The 19,456-nt window shown below is 47.4% G+C and overlaps 1 protein-coding gene across 1 annotated transcript; it reads right to left on the bottom strand.

Annotated features, from left to right (window-relative positions):
• Positions 1 to 8,633: 8,633 nt before the first annotated feature.
• On the bottom strand, positions 8,634 to 19,141 carry LOC141474594 (von Willebrand factor A domain-containing protein 5A-like). The gene is made up of 17 exons (XM_074162555.1): positions 19,099 to 19,141; positions 16,843 to 17,090; positions 16,513 to 16,735; positions 16,000 to 16,142; positions 15,753 to 15,867; positions 15,449 to 15,576; positions 15,215 to 15,303; positions 14,810 to 14,954; positions 14,315 to 14,397; positions 13,726 to 13,840; positions 13,386 to 13,550; positions 12,990 to 13,095; positions 12,528 to 12,707; positions 12,157 to 12,363; positions 9,309 to 9,532; positions 8,887 to 9,010; positions 8,634 to 8,713 (listed from the first exon to the last, which is right to left on the bottom strand). The coding sequence occupies exons 1-17, from the start codon at positions 19,139 to 19,141 to the stop codon at positions 8,634 to 8,636; spliced, it is 2,418 nt and encodes an 805-aa protein (XP_074018656.1).
• Positions 19,142 to 19,456: the final 315 nt, after the last annotated feature.

The following is a 19,456-nucleotide window of genomic DNA, read 5'->3' on the forward strand; positions in this document are numbered from 1 at the left end:
CTTTCCATAGTCGTTCCTGTGGTGGATCCCCCAGACTCCCCTTTTTTGTTTAATTAGCAATTGCTTTAGCGTTTGATGGGCACGCTCAACAATCGCCTGCCCTGTAGGGGAGTGTGGAATTCCAGTGATGTGGCGAATGCCCCATTCCTGTAAAAAAAGTTGTGTGGTTTTAGATACATATGCAGGGCCATTGTCTGTCTTGATGGTTTCTGGAATAGCCATAGCAGCGATGGCTGCTAGCCAGTGTCGTTGGACATCTCGACTCTTTTCTCCTGTATGTGCAGTGGCAAAGATATAATTAGAAAAAGTATCAACAGTGACACGTACATACTTCAGGCGGCCAAATTCTCCAAAATGTGTAACATCTGTTTGCCAAATTTGCAGTGGTGAGGTGCCACGTGGGTTAACTCCCAATTGTGACAACGGGGCTACAGACTGGCATTCGGGGCGTGTCAAGATGATATTACGTACTTGGTCAGTGGGTAGCTGAAATTGCTTTTGCAGTGCCTTCCTGTTTTGGTGAAAAAAGTTATGTGAGAGCTGTGCTTGTTGAAATAATTGCGGTGTGGCGAGGGCGACTGTGGCTTTATCAGCAGCACGGTTGCCCTCGGGTAGGGGTCGTGGCAGAGAGGTGTGTGACCATATATGCGTGATATAATAGGGTAATCTACGATAGGAAACATAATGCCATAATTTTTTAAGTTGTGTGAATAACGCTGGGTTGTTGACTTCCTTTAGGAAAGCGCCTTGTATACGCTGAACAATTCCTGTAACATATAAAGAATCAGTTATGATATTGAGAATTACATCAGAAAAAAGCTGAAAAGCACGAGCAACAGCTGCAAGCTCAACAACTTGGGCCGATCCATCGACACATTTTATATCTTGGTTCCAGAGATTGTTGGTGGAATGCCAAAGGACTACCACCCTGTGTGTTTTCCCAGAACCACCTGTGAACGCTGTAACTGCATTAGGAAGTGGGGTATGAGACAGTAAGGTCCGATTAGTCAGGGGTAATTCTTCTAAGGAATTTAACAGACAATGTTCAGGTAAATGGATCAAAATTTGACATCCATTCCAAGTCTTTTTTGTTGGTGGGAATATAAATGAATTCTGGATCACTTGCTTTTAGAGTTTGAAGTCAGTGATGACCTTTCTGAATCAAGTTGGCAAACATTTCTAATCGTGAAGTTACAGTCTTTGTAAATGTGTGAGACAAAAAGAGTCACTCTAATATCACAAGTGGGTTTTTTTTTTGTTGAATCCCATTGGCTTAGAAGGGCATATGGCTGAAAGGTATTTTGAATGATGACTAAGTACACTGGAAGCGTTAAACAAAGACGGTGACTTTGACACGTCTGTAAAGCCTCCATTACTTGCTGTAGACACTGCAGTCCAGTAGGTGTCAGCTGTCTTTTACAGTTCAAGTCAGGCTTTAATAATTGAAACAGGGGGTGTAGATCTTGTGTAGTGATACCTAGAAAAGGTCTGAACCAGTTGATGGTTCCTAACAATTTTTGCAGATCATTCAGAGTCTTTATTTGTAACGCCAGCTTCAGTGCTTGTGGCTGGATGGTGCGAGTTGTAATTTTCCATCCTAGATATTTCCAGGGTGGTTCACATCGGACCTTTTCCTCAGCTATCTGCAAGCCTGCTCTTTGGACAGCAAGGTGGACTTGGCAGATGACTGTCTGCAGGTCTTTGTCTTTTTCGGCAGCTAAAAGTATGTCATCCATGTAGTGATAAATTATAACATGAGGGTTTGCATTTCAGACAGGTTGCAAAGCATTTGCTACAGTTAGTTGGCAGATAGTCGGGCTATTTAGCATACCTTGTGGCAACACAGTCCAGTGATACCGTCGTGCGGGCTGTTGATGATTGATAGATGGTACAGAGAATGCAAACCGGGGCGCATCCCTTGGGTGTAGAGCAATAGCAAAAAAACAGTCCTTGAGATCGATTATAGCTATTGGCCAATTTTGAGGCAGCATAGAAGGTGAAGGAAGACTAGGCTGTAGCGCACCCATGGGCTCAATGACTGCATTTATAGCTTGACGATCATGTAACAATCGCCACTTGCCGCTTTTCTTTGGTATTACAAATACAGGAGTGTTCCACGGGCTGGTGGTGGATACAATGTGGCCAGCGGCCAGTTGTTCTTGTACTAAGTCATAGAATCATAGAATCATAGAATCCTCCAGGTTGGAAGAGACCCTTGGGATCATCGAGTCCAACCATCTACCCTACTCTACAAAGTTCTCCCCTATATCATATCCCCCAACACCACATCTAAACGTCTCTTAAACACATCCAGGGATGGTGACTCAACCACCTCCCTGGGCAGCCTGTTCCAATGCCCGACCACTCTTTCTGTGAAATATTCTTTCCTAATGTTCAGTCTAAACCTACCCTGCTGGAGCTTGAAGCCGTTCCCTCTTGTTCTGTCATTAGTTACCTGTGCGAAGAGACCAGCACCAACCTCTCTACAGTGTCCTTTCAAGTAGTTGTAGAGAGTGATGAGGTCTCCCCTCAGCCTCCTCTTCCTCATACTGAACAGTCCCAGCTCCTTCAACCGCTCTTCATAGGATTTGTCTTCCAGGCCCTTCACCAGCTTCGTTGCCCTCCTCTGCACTCGCTCCAGCACCTCGATATCTCTCTTGTATTGAGGTGCCCAAAACTGGACACAATACTCCAGGTGTGGCCTCACCAGTGCTGAGTACACGGGCACAATCACCTCCCTACTTCTGCTGGTCACGCTGTTTCTAATACAAGCCAGGATGCCATTGGCTTTCTTGGCCACCTGGGCACACTGCCGGCTCATATTCAGCCGCTTGTCAATTAGAACCCCCAGGTCTCTTTCTTCCAGGCAGCTTTCCAGCCACACTTCCCCAAGCCTGTAGCGCTGCTTGGGGTTATTGTGGCCCAAAGTGCAGAACCTGGCACTTGCCCTTGTTGAAACTCATACCATTGATTTTGGCCCAATGCTCCAATCTATCTAGGTCTCTCTGTAGAGCTTCCCTATCCTCCTGGGAATCAACACTCCTGCTTAACTTGGTGTCATCTGCAAACTTGCTGATGATACACCCTATGTCCTTGTCGAGATCATCAATAAAGACATTAAACAGAAATGGTCCTAACACTGAGCCCTGAGGCACACCACTTGTGACCGGCCGCCAGCTGGATTTAAATCCATTGAGCACTACTCTTTGGGACCTTCCAGTCAGCCATATCTTGACCCAGCGGATCATATGCTCATCCAGGCCGTGTGAAGCCAGTTTTTCCACAAGAATGTTATGGGGAACAGTATCGAATGCTTTTCGAAAGTCCAGGTATACAATATCAACAGCCTTTCCCTCGTCCAATAATCTGGTTATCTTGTCATAGAAGGAGTCAGGTTCGTCTGGCAGGACCTGCCTTCTATAAACCCATGCTGACTAGGCCTGATCTCCTGGTTGCCCATTATGTGGGTTTTGATGGCACTCAAGATGACCTGGCTCCATGACCTTCCCTGGTATCGAGGTTAGACTGACAGGTCTATAGTTTCCTGGATCCTCCTTTTTGCCTTTCTTGTAGATGGGTGTTACATTCGCCACCCTCCAGTCCATTGGGACCTCCCCAGTTAGCCATGACTTCCTGTAAATGATGGAAAGCGGTTTGGCAAGCACGTCTGCCAACTCTTTCAGCACTCTTGGGTGTAACCCATCCGGTCCCATAGACTTGTGTGCATCCAAGTCATGCAAATGCAGCAGTTTGTCCTTTTTCAGGGGCCATTGATCTACCCAAACAGGGTTTTCTGATTTTCATGTCAATGAAAGGGTCTGCTGCTTGTCAATAGCCCCTATTAAAAATTTGTTTTTAGGAGGATTCCCCACTGGCTTAAGAAGTCTCGGCCCAATAATGTACAGGGCACAGGGACAATCTTTTTTAAAATGCCCAGGCTTTCCACAGTTATAGCAGTCTGCCTTTTGAGCAGCCCCCCCAGTGAGGTGTGTTGACAATGCATCAGCTAAGAGACTCATTTTATGAGTTTCTGTGCCGATATCTTGGCATGCTTTTATCATATCAGTGATGGAAGGGTTAGTATTCTTAATCGTTCGCAATACTTTATGACAGTCAGCATTAGCATTTTCGAACACTAATTGTTTCATAAGAATATCACGAGCTGCTCGGTTATCTACTTGTCTGTCTATTGCATTTTGGAGCCGATCAAGGAATTTTATATAGGGTTCTCCAGGCGCTTCTGTGATAGCAGAAAAGGAGCTTCTGGAGCGGCTGTATCAGGTACCCGTGTCATCGCGCGCAGTACAATTTCTTTTACTTTCTCAAAACACCTCTGTCCATTTGGGCTTGCACATCAGGAGTAGCCCGAGGCCCCTCGCCAACGAGCTCATTCACACCAATATGATTTAAGTTGCCAGTTATCCAATGCTTTAGCAGTCGCAAGATCATGGTACACAGTCATGAATACAGCATATTGCATAGCCGACAAAATCATATGCAACAACAGTTTCCAATCATGAGGAGTCATAACATATCCATCCCCAACAGCTGTTAGTAAGTTCATGGTGTATGCTGACTGGAGACCATAATCTTTTACTGATTTCCTCAGCTCTGTAACATGATCCCAACACAAAGCCTCCCACGCTCCGGGTCGGTTTCCACAATAAATAACAGGGAACGCCTGCAAAATGTCTGCGTTGCCTTTAGCTAAGGCTTCTTTTCGACATTTGTCCCACACATTACGACAATCACTGGAGAGGGTTAGGTCATTCCACACTACCTCTTTCAATTTAACATCAGAAAGAAACAGATTAGGTTCTTGGTCTGGGTCAGTCGGCTCAGGATCGAAGGAGTCTCCTTCTGGAAGACCCTCTTCTGCAACATAGGTATTGTTTGGGGGTTGCAGCGGTGGGGCGGAAGGACGCATTGGGCTCTCCTCAGAGTTTTTGTTGTGTCCCTTTGCGGAGCTCTACTAGGGCTTCAGAGATCTGCCGCCAAACTGTTAAATGCTTAGCTGCAACCTTATCTGTCCCTGCAGCAGCGTCCCAAAGCTTTATGCCAATTTGGTCCCACATGTCTTTGTCAAAGGTGCTGGTCTTAGGGAAGTCCGGGACATTTTCTCGTACCCAGTCTAAAAAGGTTACCAAGGACAGGGTAGGTACAGATTGATTCTGAGCTTTTAAAATATAGTGTAATACTTCGAGATTCATTTGCTGCTCTTTTGGCAGAGTGTTTCCCATGGTTCCCGATCGCTCACCTCTGTCCTGCAGAAAGGTGATGAGCCGGCAGTGAAGTCAGTCCTCGAGGCAATCCCTGGTTCGATCGGGCTACGCTACCAGTATGGACATCTTTAGTCTCTTGATTCATGCCCCATGTTGGGCGCCATTTGTAGCGTATGAAGGCACGGACCCCGGTCAGAGGTGCAACCAGAATCGTTTACTACAACAAACATGCAGCTTACATAGTACTAAGTATCTTCTTTCCCAGACAACATGCCCCTGCAACCCCCAACTGCCAGATGAGCGGAATTCCCCTCAATCAGTAGGGTCGTTAGGCACTGTTTATGGGTCATCCCCTGCCAGTGTTCCTGCTGCTTCTGTTCCTCTGGTCTTGCTTCTTCCACAATTCTGTTCACCCACAAATTAGCAGCTGTGTAGAGCTTAGCTGCTGGCTGGGGTTAAACCACAACACAGTGATGCTGTCTTAGTGAAGAAGATAAATCTAGTTTGCCTAATGTCAGACTCTTGTCAAGGCTGGAGTGAAGTCACTGTAGTAGTTCTTCATATGTTCCTACAGTTTTCATTTGTGTGGCATTGTCTCTGTCCTCTATATCCTTTCTGCATGCTGACCTGAGGGAAAGAACTTCTGTGACAGAGTTCAGTCCACTGGAATTTTATCTGGTGACAGCACTCTGTATTGCTCTTGCTCTTTTATCTTGTAGTCTTTTCTGGGAACACTCTGAAACAGAAAATAGAAGGATTAACCATGACAGGGACATATATCTCAACCTTGGAGGGGAGGAAAGAAAACAAAGAATTGCCCAATTAGTGGACGTGGGCCTCAGCCTTGAAAGAACACTCGCAGGCAAACGGGAACATCCCGACCGGTAACAGGAAAGATAACAAGAAGTTTTATGACCCCTGTCAGACCACTTGCACCCCCCCACAAATGGGGACATCCTGATAGATTACAGGAAGATAGCAAGAGGCTTTACGGCCTCTGTCAGCAAAACAATCGGTGGGAACGGGCTCAGTGACTGTGGAATTTACTCCCTAAAAAATCCCCCCAAAGAAAAACCTCAGGATAAGATACGCACATGCCTGGAGGAGAAGACTTATTGTAATGAGGCCCTGGAAATAATTAACATAGTAACACCTATTCTTAGAACTAATTGTATTAGTCTATCCCATAGTTTGCATATGTATGATTTACATTATAAATAACTACGGGTTCAGCATAAGGGTGTGCAAGTTAGGAGGAGAAATCCCCCTTGCACCCGGCACCGCAAAAAACATATCTGCTTTATAACTCTATTCGAGTTGTAAGGTTTGTTTCCGCGCGTCACTCTTCTCCTTCTTACCATATGTGTAGACTGAAGTCTCCACAACCCTATTTATTTTTTCCTGGGTAGTCTTTCCTTCCTTGAGACCTCGTATACAACCAGTATTGTTCCTAGGATGCTAACCAATTTCCTTACAGAGGAAATCTGTCTTTCAGGGACTGTACTGCACAGTGGTATGTTTGGCTCCTTGGGAGGAACTGGACATCTTCTACTAGCCATGATGCTGTGTGATTGTTCTTTAGCTATCTGTAATCCTCTTCGTTATATAGCTATAATGAACCAGAATATTTTTCCAGGGCTGGAAGCTCTTTTCTGAATTATTGGCTTTGCAATCACCTCGGCGACCATTGTATTGATACTGAATTTGACTTTTGGTGGCCCCAATGGGGCTGCAGAAAAGCATTTGTACTAGTTCATATCCCCTCACTGTGACCACTACTTTTCATGGGATCCTCACTACCATGTATTTATTACCACCTGCCAATAATTCCCTAAATCTGAATAAAATGTTCTCCACGTGTTATAAAATTGTGATCCCAATCGCCTTATATACAGCTTGAGAAATAAAGATGTCCAGGAAGCCATTAAGAGGTCTGGGGTAAAAAATCAACTTTAATATTTTGGGGGGGTTTTGGGGTGCTGTAACCATCCTGGCATTTGGGGTAAATTTGATCTAATCTTAAGTGTAAGATTCAACTGCCTGAAAAATCAGCATAAAAAGTGTAGATGTAGAAAAGTAACCACTGTTAAAATATGATGATTTTTTCTGAGGGTTAGACCTTGGCTAGCTGTCAGGCGCCTACACAGCTATTCTCTCATTCATCTCCCTCAACAGGACAAGGGGAGAAAAATAAGATTAAATATCTTGTGGGTGACGAAAAGACAGGCAGATTGCTTGGCAATCACCATCACAGCCAAACCAGACTTGACTTAGGGAAGATTAGTATAATTTATTGACAATTAAAAATAGAGTAGGATGGCGAGAAACAAAGTCAAAAACTTAACCACTCTTCCCCCATGGTCCCTTATTCCCAGGCTCAGTTTTACCTCTTTGTGACCTGCGGAAAACAGACTCCACAACCACTTGAGGTTGTAAAGTAGGTATGTTTATTTGGCGCCGGGCAGCACAGGGGTCGCCCCACCACAGTCTTGCGCGCCCAGCCCACCGCGGCAGTTAGCTTAGGATTTATACAACCAAACCTTACATATTCAAGGCGTGCCTATACATATCCATAATCTTTCCCCAAAAAGGCAGTCTTTATTACAATGAGTTCTGAGAAATCATTTCCATAGTCTCCACCTTTAACTCCTCCCAGCTGCGCATGCGCAGTGCCTCCTGGTGGTCGTGGGCCGGGGTCTCGGGGATGAAGGCCGTATGTCTTCCTCACTGTGCACCTTTCACCTTTAATGTTAATGTGCTGCTCCAGGCCACAGAACTGGTTTCAGCCAGACGATCCTCTCTCAAGACAACTGGGTTCCTTCTTTGAATACAAATTGTTCCCTTATCTCCCATCGAGGTCGAGGCTGATGTGACCACTTTATCATTTCAACACATCCTTTCTTTGCCTAAACACCTTATGCAATGGCTTAAGGTTATAGATATACAACTTAAGCCAAGCGATGGCTCTACTATTAACCCTTGAGTGTTAGTTCCCCTTATCACTTGCTCCTGCCTCCTCCTCTACTCCATGCCCCTACCATGAAGAAGGTGTTTTTCTGTAGTATCTGAACATGATTTTTCTCCCCCAGACCTGGTATTTTGAGCAGATGACTATTTGGGTAAACCTCAGAGAAAAGCAGTATGTGGAAAAATGAATCAAAGTTTAATATATGTATTTATTTTTCAGAGTCCAGCGGAAACTCTCATATTACGATGGAGGGTATGTGTGTGAACAAGTCAGCTGTGGTGGGTTGGCCCCAGACAGCATCTAAGCACCCACCCAGCCACTCAGTCACTCCCACAAGGGCATGATGTTAATGCTATGGCTAGTTTGGCTTTGGCTAGTTTGGGTCAGCTGTCCTGACTGTGTTGCCAAACAGCTTCTTGCCCACACCCAGTAGCAGGGTAGGTTCAAATCCTGAAGACGGTGGGTTCCACAAAGCAGCCTAAGAGGGAATTTGCTGCCTCCAGACATTCATCCAGCTGGACCTCTGCAAGAAGAGAGAAAAAGTAGAAGGGGACAACAACTCAGTAAGGAGAGACTGTGTAATGACAGACTGCCATGCAGGAGCACTGAGAAAGAGGGATATGGGTCAACAGGTATCAGCTGTAGATTTTGTGGAAAAGACCCAGAGCATAACTCCTTCCAGCAAAATCTTCTTACCAGCTTGGTCCCGCAGCCACCTACAAGCTTTGGCCTCCAGAAGCTCTAACCAAGATACCTTCCATTTATACTGGTGCAACCAGACTAAAGTCAAAACTGTGGCCCAGGCAGTTGGCTGCACATGCTGTGGAAGAAACCAGAACAATCAGGGTGAAAAAAGAAAAAGAAAGATCAAACCTAAACCAGAAGTGGAAATGTAAGAACCCCACATGTACACATAAACTCCCTAAGCTTCTGAAATCCTCAAAATTGGAAAGCTCTCAGGTATTCCTGCTAATTCCACCCCACAACCTTCACAAGCAAAGAGGCTCTATATCCCAAAGGCTTTGATCTCCTCCTCTCAGTTCAGCTCAGTCCGGAAACTTGGAGCAGAGGAAGGTTCAGCTCATGACAGGGACCACTGCTGCCCCTGATCTGCTTACCTCACTGGGCCTTTGTACCTCAACATCAGCCTTGCTGAGCCCCAGGGCAGAGGCCAGAGCGGCAGTGAGGGCCCAGGAGCCATTTGCTTTCTGGAGTGCCACCACTACCCTGAGGCCAGAGAAGTCACACAGTCTTGTTGACAGTGGTAAAATTGTCCAGTTCCAACTCATGTTAAATGCTGGTTTTTCTTCTATTCCCTGCTGTTCAGGAGGAGGCTTCTGGTCTGGAAGACAGAAACATTCACACAGCTCACATGAGACAGGCAACAGCTTATAACCTTAAATTCTGCCTTCTCCAGGTATACGCAATAGGTATGCTCCATCCTCTCTGTGCTTTACCAATTTTTCCCAGTCCTCCACAAGCATCCTGAACTTTTTTCAGACCTCCCAGGGCATCCTCAGATCTTCCCAGTCCTTCATAAACATCCTAAAATCTGCCTTATGAGCTCTAGTTCACTCAGGATAATTCTCTCTGAACACACTGAATTCGTCCCATGAGCATCACTAATGTTTCTCCTTCCCCCATGCAGCACTGCAGGCTTGGGGAAGGAAAAAGGCTCGGGGGTGTTGGTCAACAGCTGGCTGAATATGAGCCAGCAGTGTGCCCTGGTGGCCAAGAAGGCCAACAGCATCCTGGCCTGTATCAGCAACGTTGTGGACAGCAGCACTGGGGCAGTGATCATCCCCCTGCAGTGGGCACTGGTGAGGCCCCATCTCAAATACTGTGTCCAGTTTTGAGCCCCTCACTACAAGAAGGACATTGAGATTCTGTAGGGTGTCCAGAGAATGGCAAGGGTCTGTAGGGTGTCCAAAGAATGGTGAGGGGTCTGGAGAAGAAGCCTTATGAGAAGCAAATGAAGGAACTAGAGTAGTTCAGCCTGAAGAAAAGGAGGCTGAAGGGTGACCTTATTGCTCTCTACAAATACCTGAATCATAGAATGGATTAGGTTGGAAAGGACCTCAAAGATCATTGAGTTCCAACCCCCTGCCATGGGCAGGGACACCTCCCACTAGAGCAGGTTGCTCAAAGCCCCATCCAGCCTGGCCTTGAACACTTCCAGGAATGGGGCATCCACAACTTCTCTGGGCAACCTGTTCCAGTGCCTCACCATCCTCATAGTGAAAAATTTCTTCCTGAGATCTAATCTAAATCTACCCTCTTCCAGCTTGAAGTAATTACCCCTCATCCTACCACTACATGCCCTTGTAAAATGTCCCTCTCCAGCTTTCTTGCAGGCCCCCTTCAGATACTGGAAAGCTGCTATAAGGTCTCCCCAGAGCCTTCTCTTCTCCATGTGAACAAATCCAGTTCTCTCAGCCTGTACTCATAGGAGAGGTGCTCTAACCCTCTGATCATCTTTGTGGCCCTCCTCCGGATTGACTCCAACAGGTCCATGTCCTTCTTATGTTAGGGGCTCCAGACTTGGACACAGTACTCCAGGTGGGGTCTCATCAGAGCAGAATAGAGGGGCAGAATCACGTCTCTTGCCCTGCTGGCTACACTTCTTTTGGTGCAGTACAGCATACAGTTGGCTTTCTGGGCTGCCAGCACACATTGCCGGGTCATGTTAAGCTTCTCATCCACCAAAACTCCCAAGTCTTTCTCCTCAGGGCTGCTCTCAATCCATTGTATTTGTGCTTGGGATTGCCCAAGGAAGAAACTAGGTTCAGGCTCAGCTGGCTCTGGATGCCTTCCTGAGAGGCCTTGTTTGTCCTCACCAGTGCCCAGGCACTATAGCTAGTCTGAAGTTGCAGGTCTGCAGGTTGAGCAGAAGCCTTCCCCTTACTGTCAGAAGCCACAAGCCACATTTCCGTTTTGACTACATCCTCCAGACGTCCAGTCTTCCTTGATTCATGTAACTCAGGCTTTTTTCTCTGCAGACTTTCCATAAAGACCAGGACAATCTCCTCTTCATTTGCCCTGACAGTGTGCCGTGTGCTCACTTCTTCCTGCTAGCTCCTCTGGTTAGCGAGTCCGAGTCTTGACCACAACATACCTGCCACAGAGGAGGGCACTTCTGCCCCAGACCCAGTGTGAAACACCAGCTTCTTTCTTCAGCTTCAAGACCTAGAAAACACCATCTTACTTTTACGGTCTGTTTGGACTGAGGCTTCCAGTGTGGCATGCTGCACAACCTTTCTCAGCCCCACACAGGACTGAACAGTTGGACCTCTCTGCATCCCTGCTGCACTGACTGCTGAGACAACTGCTATGTCTTTATTAACTACCTCTGTGTTCCTGCCTACCTGATACAGAGCAACACCAGCTGAAAAAAGGGCTTGATACCTTCTTCCACCATTAGAAGTTTCTTGAAAACAGTAAGCAGAGATTCTCCCTAATTAGGAAACAGCCAACAGAAGCTGATCATTAGAGATGACAGAAGCAGAAGTCTACAGAAGTTAACACTCCTTGTCAACAGAAATCACAAGAAGTCCTCAGCAGCTCATCCTTGGAGATCAGAAAATAAGTGCTGGACAAGCAGAAGGCTGGAAGAAAAGGAAGCCTGGAAACCACTGTGCGAACACTGTGCTATCTGGCTCTTTTTTGCTGAACTGTATAAGGATAAAGCTAGAGATTCATGCAAATATTTTGCAGACAAACTTAGTGTTCAGATATAGAGTTAAGGATACTTGAAGACAAGGATGAGGTTACTTTGGAGAAGTATTAAGGCATTTAATTCTTAGTTTCCAGCCCAGAGCTGAGATGTAGGAATTTGCTTAGTCTATCACTCCATCCATCTCCAGCACAATGACAATCAAGAAGTCTGGTCAGAAGATAAATGCTGAAAGGGGAATTTAACCCTAGTTCAATATATTTTGAGAACGCCCATCAGAAGTTTCTCCTTACCTTTACAGGATGCTGAAAGATGAGTGAGTGCTTCAGTGTCAGAGGCTTTGCAACCAAGTGTCTCAAGGAAGAACTGGCACTTCTGCACCATCCAAAACTTGGTGGACTTGAACCACACAGGCCTGAAGCCACGCAACCAGAGCAGCTGGCAGGGAACCAGGTTGCAAGAGGGAGAGAAAAACATTGAGGAGTCTGGAGGCAAAGAATCTGGGAAGAGAAGCAGGGAGATGGGGGTTAGATCTAGGGGTACTAGACATAGGCAAAAGGGTGGTCAGGTCCACAGGATAGAGGGCTGCAGATGGTAAAGAGGCATCAAACCAACAAGTCCCACTTCCCCCTCCCAGTCCTGTCCTCAGTGTTTCTGGCCTTACCACGATGCCAGGCATCCCTCTGTTTCATGCGCAGTGCCACACTGGATGTGAAGGGGGACGGGACCCCCATGCTGAGGCTGGACTTAACTGCACTGTGCCAGATGTCCTTCTCTGTCCTGCTTGTCCCCTCCCAGGCCAGTTTCCATAGCAAGTGCATCATGGCCATGCAGTGCACAGGCATCCTGCAAGGGCAGGGAGTTATTTCTTGGTTTCACCTTGGAGAGGGGCATAGGACATGTAGAGTAAAGGGGAGGGGGCAGCGGGGCAATGGGCAGCGGGGCAATGCTCACACAGGTTCTCTCCCAAGATCAGGGCAGAGGGGACAACAGGGAAGCACTGGATGCCCAGATTCTCTTCCCACCTCAGGCTACAGCGGGAAGGCTGCAAGGAAGGACACTTGCTGTCCCACTTCCAGACCTTGCCAATGCCACTCCGCCTCGTGGGCAAGTGTGTTACCCTCTCATCTGTTGTCTGCTGATGGGGACAGTGAGAATCTGAGTGTGTAATCAAAGGACTGGCTGCCCACTTGGTACTGAAGGGTCACAGCTCCCTCACCCACCTCTGGATCCTGGTGACACAAGGGAAAAAGAGTCAGGCAGAAATGTTCATCTGCAAGCACGAGCAGCCTGGCTACCTAGGTTCCCTCCCTGCTCTACTAAGGTAGTAGATGCTCATGGCTAAAGCAGCAGCAGTGGTGTCTCTAAGGGAAAGAAGGGGGTTCACAGAGCCCTGATCATGGTCCCTCTCAGGTCTAGTGGAGGTGAAGGACTCTGAGTGCTGGGAAGGTGAAACAGAGAGTGAGTCCTTTACCTTACAGAATGCCCTGCCCCAGTGCATATGGTTCTGGATCACTCTCACCTGTGCTTGCCCATGGATCTCGGCATAGATGGAGCACTGATGTCCCTGGAAGATCATCTCAGGAGCTTTTCTGATCATTGACACCTCCAGGCCAGGTAGAAGTTCCCAGTGTAGTGAGATCCCACTTGCCAGAGGCTGCAAAGCCCGCTGTAGGCATTTCACTGCCTGGTAAAGGGAAGCAGAGAGCACAGACCACTTGGGTTCCCTCCCAGTTCTGGGCAGGGGGGAAATTGGAAGGGGGTCTCTGAGTCTGAGTGGATGGTGGTATCTGGATTGCCTTGCATGTCTAGGAGAGCCATGAGAGGTATTGAATAGAGCAGAGGGGTACTTGGGTCATTACCTCAGATGTCATGTCCATCCTAGAGTGGATGCACACACATTCACCTTTGGTCTGCAGGGCCATGGCCTGGAAAAGGTTGAAGCTGTCACATCTGTTAGTGGGGAAACAGAAACACCTGTACAGGAAAAGAGGGGGAGGTTAGATGCGGGACAGAGGTGAGAGGCAGAAAGGACAAGAGGGGCACAAAGTCTGGAGAGGTAAGAATGCTTCTAATCATAGGAATGAAACTGACCCAGAGTTTTCCCATTCAGTCTGGGGCGAGAGACGTTACCTGCTGGACAGGGAGATGGTGAGAATGGGTTTTGGGGCCAAAGAGAACATTAAGGTTTTGCAGGGTGAGGGGGAAGAGGAAAAGTGCTGAGAAGAGCAGGGAAAGATTGGGACAGGAGACTCACTAGATGAAAAGTATAGGCAGTATACCTTTCTGAGGTAAGGAAAGTGTGTGTGTGTGTTATTGCTGAAGTTCCATCAAAGTAAAGAGAAGCTCTGTGGCAGACTACGATCTGGGAGAATGGACTTTTGACGGTCAAGGGGACAGGAAAGTTGTGAATGAGCATGTAAGGGGACAGGAACAGGGCTCCCCCATTACCGGTGCTGGTCCCAGTAGCGGTAGACCTCAGCCATGACAGCTTCCTCTTCACTGGAAATATTCCTTTGGATGAAGATGAAAAGCTAAGGGAGAGAGGGGAAACAAAGATTGCCAGGGCTGAGCACCCCCGTAGAGGAAAAATGCCTTTCTAAAATGCAGGAAGCCTTCCCAGTTTGCTCCCTTACTCTTTTGCACCCACTGGCCTTGAAACAAGAAAATGGATTGTATGTCTCCTTTCATTAACACCAGACTACCTTTTAGCACAAAGGGGCACCTCGCAAGGAAGATCCACCTTCCCGAAGTGCAGACAAATTCCACAGAATCCCTCCCATGCTGCCCACACTAAAGACGGTATCACTTTCTGCCATAAGGACACAACCCTCCATGCCAACTCCCAGTGCAAACAGCAGACTGTCTCATCCTGAGCCCTGAAGTCTACCTGTACCCCATTGTTTACATTCATTCCCCTCCCCAAAGCCACTTGGCCCCTGATACCTGGCGGGCATGTCCATGAAGGAGAGGAGTGCTGTAGATAGACCTTAGGACACCCAACAGGTCACAGCCGCCCACATCAGGACAGATGGAGGAGATGTGCCCCACTGCATTGACCATGCTTTCTTGCATGTATTCCACACTCTGCCTGTGGGAGGCCACCCAGAGTGTCAGAGGGGAGAGAGCCTGGCCCACGGCTACCCTCACTTGGCCACTCCCTAGAAAAGCCTTACCTCGCTCACTACCAGTGCTACAGAAGCACCCTGAAAAGAGGACTGACCCTCTCACTGCTCCCGACATATCCTGCCCCATAACTGCCCTCTAGTAAGTGCTTGTTCCATACTTTCACTTAGAAAAGTCATACTCTACTTACCCATTGGCCCTGCCCCATCATCACCCCCAACTCACAGATAGAAGGCATGAAAAGTGGCCCCAAAAGTGTAGATGTTGAAGTAACAGCCCAGAGGCAAACTCTTGAGGAGGAAGAGCAGGGTGTTCTGGAGACAGAGAGAGGGATGGGCATAGCTCACATGGGGAAGCTAAGCAGAACATCTGGCTATGTGAAGCAGCTTGCCTCTATCCCCACCAGTGGGCATGACCAGTGTGGAAAATCCCTCCCCAGAAGACCTCCTCTGGTGGTACCTGTGCATCATGGAAGAGACTGCAGTCCATGAGAAAGATAAATTCCCCAAGATGGCCTAGATTGGGCTCGACCTCAGGAATGCTGGGCATCAGTGTCACCATCACCACAGGGTCTCCCAACAGAGAACCTGGAGTGTGTGGGGGGAAACAAGGAGGACTTTTAGGTTTGAGTTCCCTTCTCTGTCTCTTTGCTTTTGTCCTCCACATAGCCCCAGCTCTGACATAGTGACTTAAAAGCCCTTCAAGTCCCCCCAGTCTCCCTGACACCCTCTCCCTAATGCCCACTTCTGCCCTTTTCACTCACCAGGTGGGGCTTTGGGATCTCTCCTCTCAACCACAGCACTGAGTGTGTGAGACCCTCTGTAATACACCAGCAAGTTCAGATCATCCTGGATCCACGGTGGCAATTTCAAGGATACCTGAGGACAAGTAGGGTGTGGGGAGGAAAGAGAACCAAATAAAAGGACTGAGGAGTCCTAAGGAGCATCAGCAGGCTGCAGACCCTTCCATCTTCTTCTGTTTTGGGACTCTAGCATCTGGCAGGGCCATACCTCAGCAGATGTTTGATCTGGAGTCGTGTATTGCAGAGGAGTGTAGCTGCTGTTAATGGCTATATGGGACACACCATGGGCTGACTTCAGACAGATGCTGAAGTACAGGTTTTCAAACATCTCCTCCTCAGAAGGAAGCCATCCTGCAGTGAGAAAGAGGTGTGAGAAGACGAAAGAAGAGACCCTAGGGCAGCAGACAGCTATGGTGGGGCACTGTCTGTCATTGATAGGGGGGAAATGTGGCATATGAGACATCCTTCACTGTGATGCTTAGTAGGGGGTAGTGGTGGTGGTGAATCTGTAGACTCACACTGTGGTTTGTACAGGGATCTGTGGGGATGTCTTTCTGTGGGGTTTATGGGGAGGCCCATGAGGTTCCTGACTGTGAAGTGCAAGGGGGAATATTCAGATTCTCTCACTGAGGCACATGTGCACATATGGGGGTTCCCCCCAGGAGGGATGCTGGGGAGTGATGTCTTCCTCCTTGGGGGATGCACCTAGGGGATCACTCACTAGTGTAGTTTGTCCAGGGGAACAGCTCGCATGGCCAGCAAAACTGGGCAGCTCCATCAGGCTGCATTGGCAGCTCCTGGACATAGCACAGGCTGATGGTGACCTCCCCATCAGGAGGCAGGGTCCCCAAGAAACAAGTGAACACGGGACCCCAAAGATCCCACTGGTTCTGCAGGTATCTTAAATTCTCCATGCCTGAAGTGGCTTTGCATAGCTGCTGGGCCTGCCATAGAGGGAGAAAAATGTGTCACTGAGGTCCACAGGATTCCATTCTCTCACTTCCACCCTTCATCCCAATCTGCAGACCCACTCCCACCACAATCCCAGTACCTCCTCCTTCTCCCAGAGCATTGCTTCAATGCGAGTGTCCCCCATGGTAGCGTAGAAGGTGTGTACAACAGTATCAGAGTCCACAGGAAATATGAACATGATCTCCTTAGAGACTTGCTGGGTGTTGCGGAAAAACAGCTCAGACTCCACATCAGCCACAAAGTCCTGGATGGTTACATTTACTCTCACACTTTCCAGCTCCACTTCAGGATAGGACGGAAAGAACCATATTTCCCCCTGGAATAAGCCTGAGGAAGACACAACAGCTGTCAGACTCCCTGGCTGCCCATAGGAAACTTTAAATTTGAGGTGTCTGCTTGTAGCGGGAAACAGTTTTGTGTCCAACCTTGCCACAGAAATGCCAGTTGCAGAAGCTGACAAATAGCAATAAAAAGTCCCTGAGGCTATTAACATGTTTCCCAGCTTTCTAAGCTCCTTTCTGTCCAGCATATGACAGCTGTGCCCTCAGATCACCTAAATGTGCTGTTTCATCTTAGTTCAGGCTTTCCATACCACTGAGAGGAGTATGTCTGTCCTCCAGCATGTAGCATGAGACAGTCCCACAATAGAACTTCATTCAAATGGCAGGAGGTACCCTGCAGCTCCTCAAACCTTCAGACCATATCTCAGAGATAGGAACAGGTGCCATCACCTGCTTTGAGCCTAACGTTTCAAAGAGATGAGCTTGATTTTCAACTTCAGTAGATATATTACTCATTTTGGACTACTGGAAAGGAAGGGGGGACCATACCAAGGGCACTCAGCATGGCATCAAAGGTATAAGTCACAGGAAGTTGCCTCATCTCCTTTGATTGGCAGCAGTGGAGATGTTTCTTGCTGGCCTCCTTTCTCACGTGTCATACCTGTAGCATATAGTTTATTTGAGGTGAACAATGTGTAGATGCAAATTTGATGACCTCTCTTCCTGCTATGACAGCGTCCCATGAAAAGGCAACTGTCCTGGGTTGAGCAACTTTTTTCCTAATGCTGGGGAAAACTCCACTTTGGGAAGATTCTAGTGTCTGAATTCATGAAAACATTTACTTTGTAGCCAGCTAGGCTCTGGGGGATTCAAGATCTCAGTGGTTTCAAGCCTTGCCAGGTGTAGGGATGAGGAGGAGCAAGGTCTGGGCGTTTGATCCAGGCTGACGAACAGGATTCTTTGATACCATGACTGTCGCATTCAATATAAATTTGAAAAGTTTTCTGCGTCTTTCTTTCTCTCTCCCCTGATGGTGGCGGGTCCAGATAACTCCTTGCCCCAGTGCCAGAGCCCTGAGGCCTTCCTTTCCTCCTGAAGCCACAGTGCTTACAGTGTCCAGCATTTGCTGTCCACTGCTGGAGGTGCACAGCTTCCTACTGATAGAATTGGCTGAGTATAATTCTTGTCTATTTTATACTAGTATCGGGATTAATACTGGTTTGTTAGTATTATTGTTAATTATTTAGTCTTATCCTATTAAATCTATTTATATTTCAATCCTCGTGTTTCCTTGCTTTCCCTGATACCCCTTTCTGGATGGGAGGGATCATCAGGTGATAGAATAATTGTCTAAACAACAATAAACTGTTATGGGTTTTCTCAAACCATAACAGCAACCTTCTCCATACCTTTGCCCTTGGTTTGAGATGAAGAGCATCTCATGTTAGGGCAAAGTTCGGCATCAGCAGTGTGTCAAACCTGATGGTAAAATATGTTGGAGTAGTGTCTTAGTCAAGAATGGCATAACACCATAGTAGGAATAGTGTGACACTTAGCAAAGGAAAGTATAAGACCTTCATAGGGGTTGTTGTAATGTCTTGGAAGTGGAGGGTATACAGAAGATGGTATAGTTCACCTGGAGGGGATGATGCAACTCACCAACCAAGCAATGCACCTAGGTATCACAACACAATTCAGCAGGAGATGATTTAGCACCACAGTAGAGGTGATGCAATATCATAGCACAGAGGAGTGTTGCACCCCCCATCCCACAGTAGTAGACCTCTCTTCTGCATTATCCTCCTACTTTGTGATGGTTTCCCTGGAAAGCCTGCAGCACTATGGATGAGATGAATCACACTGACAAAAACATCTTTTATTATGCCAACCAGAAAAAGTGAAGGCTGACTATAGGCCATGCCCCTGAGTTCCCAGAACATGGTGAGATGTGCCTTCCTGTCAACAACCCGAGAAATCAGTTCCTTCCCACATTGCTCTCCCAGCTAGTATCTTCCCCACTGCTCACAGATGCCACCTTTATGGCCCCAACTCACCTCTACACGTATACCCTTTGCTCAGGATACCACTTTTCCTCATCTTAATTCTTTGGTTGAAGACAGCTTCTGTGTAGGAAAGAACATAAAGTGAGCTATGAGGACCTTGTGGAAAATAAAATGGGCACTTCCATCTTGCCTTACTCCAAGATATGGAGCTACCTCCACATACATGGGCCAAGATGACTCTCCTCACATCCCACCTCAAGAACCTTTTTGCCCATCTCTCACCAGACAGGTAGCAGATTAGTAAGAGACAGGCCTGGGATGGGAATTGCAAAAATGCCTTGGTTCAGTAGGGGTGTGGTGCTTAATTCAGATCAGAGCACAGGGAAAGTGGGAGCAATGATGGGTCAAA

Source organism: Numenius arquata, chromosome 23 (assembly GCF_964106895.1).
Source record: "Numenius arquata chromosome 23, bNumArq3.hap1.1, whole genome shotgun sequence".
Taxonomy (NCBI): Eukaryota; Metazoa; Chordata; class Aves; order Charadriiformes; family Scolopacidae; genus Numenius; species Numenius arquata.

Bases quoted from the DNA above. Each gene is read 5' to 3' on its own strand.
- LOC141474594 (XM_074162555.1), bottom strand. From the start codon at position 19,141: ATGAGGAAAAGTGGTATCCTGAGCAAAGGGTATACGTGTAGAG. The intron at 16,143-16,512 runs GTGAGTGATCCC...TTCTCACTGCAG, and splicing joins CCCCTGGACAAACTACACTA to GATGGCTTCCTTCTGAGGAG. The intron at 15,304-15,448 runs GTACCACCAGAG...CTCTGTCTCCAG, and splicing joins GTCTCTTCCATGATGCACAG to AACACCCTGCTCTTCCTCCT.